Source organism: Nannochloropsis gaditana (assembly GCF_000240725.1).
Source record: "Nannochloropsis gaditana CCMP526 unplaced genomic scaffold scaffold589, whole genome shotgun sequence".
Taxonomy (NCBI): Eukaryota; class Eustigmatophyceae; order Eustigmatales; family Monodopsidaceae; genus Microchloropsis; species Microchloropsis gaditana.
In genome coordinates, this window is record NW_005803364.1 from 8592 (window position 1) to 12919 (window position 4328).

At 57.5% G+C, this 4328-nt stretch overlaps 1 protein-coding gene across 1 annotated transcript; it reads left to right on the forward strand.

Annotated features, from left to right (window-relative positions):
• Positions 1 to 391: 391 nt before the first annotated feature.
• NGA_0206000 (oxidoreductase domain protein) lies at positions 392 to 4283 on the forward strand (the record flags this gene model as incomplete). The annotated part of the gene is made up of 5 exons (XM_005854198.1): positions 392 to 1526; positions 2912 to 3264; positions 3398 to 3594; positions 3750 to 3933; positions 4167 to 4283. Coding segments are annotated over 5 exons (1986 nt in total), but the record flags the coding sequence as incomplete, so codon positions are not given.
• Between the last annotated feature and the right edge of the window lie 45 nt (positions 4284 to 4328).

Consider the following 4328-nt stretch of genomic DNA (forward strand, 5'->3'; position numbering starts at 1 on the left):
AGAGGTACCTCTGTCCCTATCTACCCGCGACGTGGGCAGGAAAGGTCAGGACGGTGGCGTGGAGGAAGCTCGCTTGGAGGCCCTTTCTGCCTACTACGACCATGCCGTCGAAAATGGCTGGGAAGGACTCATGCTGAAACGGCTCGACAGCCGTTACAGCAGTCAGGGGGGAGAAAACGGGGAGAAAATCAGTCGAGAGAAGGGTGGTTGGGTGAAATTGAAACCAGACTACGCCGAGGTGACGGACGAGATGGACTTGGTCCTGTTGGGGGGGTACTACAAGGACGGCGCACGGTGGAGGGGGTACCCCAGCCGCTTTCTTTTGGGTGTCTGGGCGGAGGGGAGGGAGGGGAAAGAGGGGGGGAAAGAGGGGGGAGGCACATGGGAGGGCATGAGGTTCCACACCTTTGCCAGGGTGGCGACTGGGCTCAACACCTGGGAGCGGGAGGAGCTCCAGAACCTTTTAAAGGCGCACTGGATCGAAGGCGGCCCCGGGAGGGAATTTCCTCCTTGGATCATGCCCTGGAAGACGGCTACCGTCGACATTCCAGCCCTGTGGCTGGACGTGCGACACGCACCGATGGTGGTGATGTCGGTCAAAGGGGCGGAGATGGTGCCGAGTCGGTCGTACTCGGTGGAATGGACGCTCCGCTTTCCCCGAATCACCCGGCTTCGGCCCGACAAGGCGCTGGCAGGGGTCATGACCGTGCAAGAACTACAGGCCTTGCGGGAGCGACCGGGCGGGTTGTGGGGGAGACAGGACGGCCACGCGGCAAAGGGCGGGGAGAAACGGGGCCGGGGCCAGGGGAAGGAGGGAGGGAGGAAGAGGAGGGCGAGGTGGGTGCCGGTGTCGGCTTATGCGAACCCAGGGGGCATGGTGGAGGCGGAGGTGAAGGGGTCTCTGTTTGCTGGTATGAAAATCTGTCTCTATGGAAGTAAATTCACGACGAGGCTTCCCAATGCCCGGGCAATCGTGGGCTTAGAGGAGGGCGGGAAGGAGGGCGGGAAGGAGGGCGTGAGGGAAAGCGGGAAGGAGGGCGTGAGGGAAAGCGGGAAGGAGGGTTGGTTTTCGCTCGAGGAGCTGCATCGTGTGATCGTGGAGCAAGGGGGGCAAGCCAGCACGAATCTGATGGAAATAGAGAAGGGTCCGTGGGATGGTGGTGAGGGAGGGGAGGAGGAAGCAGGTGGCGTGGAAGGAGGGCGAGGAGGCGACCCGGCGGTCACGTCCGAGGGCAATCGCCACCCCAACCCACCCTTTGTCTCCCCAGTATACGGAATGGACATCCAAAGGTCCCCCTCGCCAGGCATAAGCAAGTCGCCGCCACAGCCCCGGCGGTACGAGCAAGATGTGTTGCTCGTCCCCGCCGGTCGCCCGTGCCTGAGGACCCAAGCCGCGATGCGGGAGGCGCGCATCGACATCCTGGTCGTGGACTGGATGGTGGAGTGCCTTGGGGCCGGCCGACGGATCGAACCTCGGTACGAGCACTACGTGGGCATGGCCCGTGGGACCCGGCGACGGATGGAAGGTCTTGTGGACGGGTTTGGAGACCCCTGGATTCCGAGGGAGGGAAGCAGGTTGGAGGAGGTCTTTGCCCGGATGCCCTCCCTCTCTCCCTCGCGTGGTCCTTCCCTGTCTGGGGCCTGGCGGTGCCATGTACGCGAAGGGGCGTGGGGGGACGACGAGGATGCCATCCTCCGGGGGGTAGTGCCCTTTTATTCGCCGCGTCAAATCATTTATGCCGATCGCTACGCAGACTGCGGACGTGTGCTTCCGCCAGTCGGGGAGGAAGACGACGAAGAAGCGACGGATGACAAGGAAGTAGGGACAAGAGAAGCCAAAGGACGAAAAAGGCACGCTTTGCCCTTCACCACCTTGGATGCGGCAGTAATCCTGCTCCGACTGCATGGCGCGAAAATCTCCTCCTCTTTGCATGCCAACGTGACCCACGTCCTTGTGGACCGAGAGGAGCGACGACGGTATTCCTTGATTTTGGCGCGAAAACGAGAATTGCGTCGAGGGCCTCATTATGCCTGTGAGAAATGGGTGGTGGATGTCGAGTGGGTGAAGGCCAGCCTGAAAGCAGGGCGCTTGCTCGATCTACAGGAGGGTGGGATAGAGGAATGCGAGGAAGGGTGTCAGCGGTATGTGGTCTCAGACCAGGAATTAAAGGAAGGAGCGGGCATGGAGTAGGGAGTGAGAACGTGGATGGAACAAACAGGAGAGTTTGTTCAGAGGAGGTATTAGTGAGAATGTCCGAGAAGAAAAGATGCGGTTGGTGATTTGAGCAATAATTACGATTGTAGTTTTAAATTTGAGGCGTCAGAATGTTAACGCGATGGTGATAGCGCTTTAAAGGAATTTTACAAATGTAAAAACGAAAGTAATTGTGTAACACACGATACCTGGACAGCCGTGACGCGGAGATCCCATGTGTACGACATAGGAGAGCAAACACCAATTAATTGAGTTCGAAAAGTAAAAAAGGTTTCTTTCTCGTGATTAATCCTCTCTCTTAAAGCGGAGAAGCGGGCCCCAAAAATAAAAAGAAGGGGGAAAAAAAATCAGAAAAAAAAAGCGAGAGCGGGCGGCGGAACACTTGAAGCACTGTCGAAGCTTGCAGCCACAGCATAACTACCGATGGGCAGGTATTTCTTTCGTCCAACATCTTGTTCGGTTCAGACGGCTTGAAGAGAGCATGTGGAAATTATGCAGGTTGCATGACAGGATCATAGAGAATGATGGCATCGGTATTAGTTTGTTGTTTGGCGTGTAATCAAGCCCAGCTTGTAGCGGTCTCATTCCCACTTCGTTTTTCATCACAAGGTAACATGAGCACTCACCACCATCTACAAAGCGGCCGTCGACGCCTCAGCAGTCATCATTCTCTTGATGCGGCGGATGATTATGTAGCTGGGTATGCCATCTTGGGGAGTGCGAGCATTGCACGTAAATTGTGGAAAGCGATGTTCATGAGCGGCAACTCTCGTGTCGTCTGTGTTGCGTCACGAGACACCGCACGCGCGCAAGCATTCATCGACGAATGCCAAGCATTGCTGCCTTTTCCTCAAGCACCTGAAGCTGTGGAGGGTTATGAAGCGGCGTTGGCCAGGGACGACGTCCAATGCGTGTATATCCCCTTACCGACCGCGCTTCGGAAGGAATGGGTGCTAAAAGCAGCGGCGAGTGGCAAGCACGTACTGGTCGAAAAACCAGTGGGTCTGAACACGGAGGACGTACAAGAAATGATCCAGGCGTGCATCAAGGTATGTATAGCGAAAAAAATGACGCAGGAGGCAGATAAGCCCTACTGAGCAAGGCCGATTGAGACGGTGCATGCGATCTCCATTTGGTCGCCTCTCTTACCCCCGCCCCGTACGCATTTTCCTTCACCTCCAGCACAATGTCCACCTGATGGACGGGGTCATGTTCATGCATTCGGCGCGCTTGCAGCTCCTGCAGAAAACCTTGCCAAGTCTGGGGCCCCTGCATCGTATCAACAGCGAATTCTGCTTCAAAGCCAACGAGGCCTTCTTTCAGAGCAACATCCGATGCTCCAGTGCCACGGAGCCGCTGGGTTGTCTAGGAGATCTGGGGTATGTGGCGTGGGGGGGGGAAGCGACGTGGTTATCACGGCCAGCGTCGTCCTTCTCGAATTGCAAAGCCCCGCCGCAATAGTCATATCCTGAGCCCTCCTTGCCCTCCCCCTCCTTCTCTTCCTCCCCCTCCTTCCCTTCCTCCCCCGGTCCAGATGGTACAACATCCGCTTGACCCTGTGGGCTATGAATTGGTACCTCCCTGTCCGTGCTCGTGGCTGCGTGCTGAAAGAGAACGCCGACGGTGTCCCCTACGAGTTTTCGGGCGAGCTGCTCTTCGAGTCTGGGTGCTCCGCCACTTTCTTCTGTTCCTTTCTCACGCACGAGACGCAATTGGCGGTACGTGCGTTCAGGGCGGGCGTGGATCTAGGTCGATGGATAGGGGGATGGATCGATACATCGAGAGATCCTGAATGGCGTTCCTGATTTAAGAGGAACGGGTGTTGCCAGAAGCTTCCTTGGCTCCTCGCTGACTTGATGTTTGTCGCGCCTCCCACATGTCTGCCCTCCCTCCCTCCCTCCCTCCCTCCCTTTCTTCCTTCCTTCCTTCCTTCCTTCCTGGCACTGCGCAGGTCCTGAACGGGGAGGAAGCCTCGGTGCAGTACTCGGACTTCGTCCTCCCGCTGCCAGGGCGCTACCTCTACTTCGACGTCAATCACCAGAGCTACCAGCAAGAAGGACTCGATCAGGTCACCAGGGAGGGAAGGAGGGAGGGAGAGAGGGAGGGAGGGAGG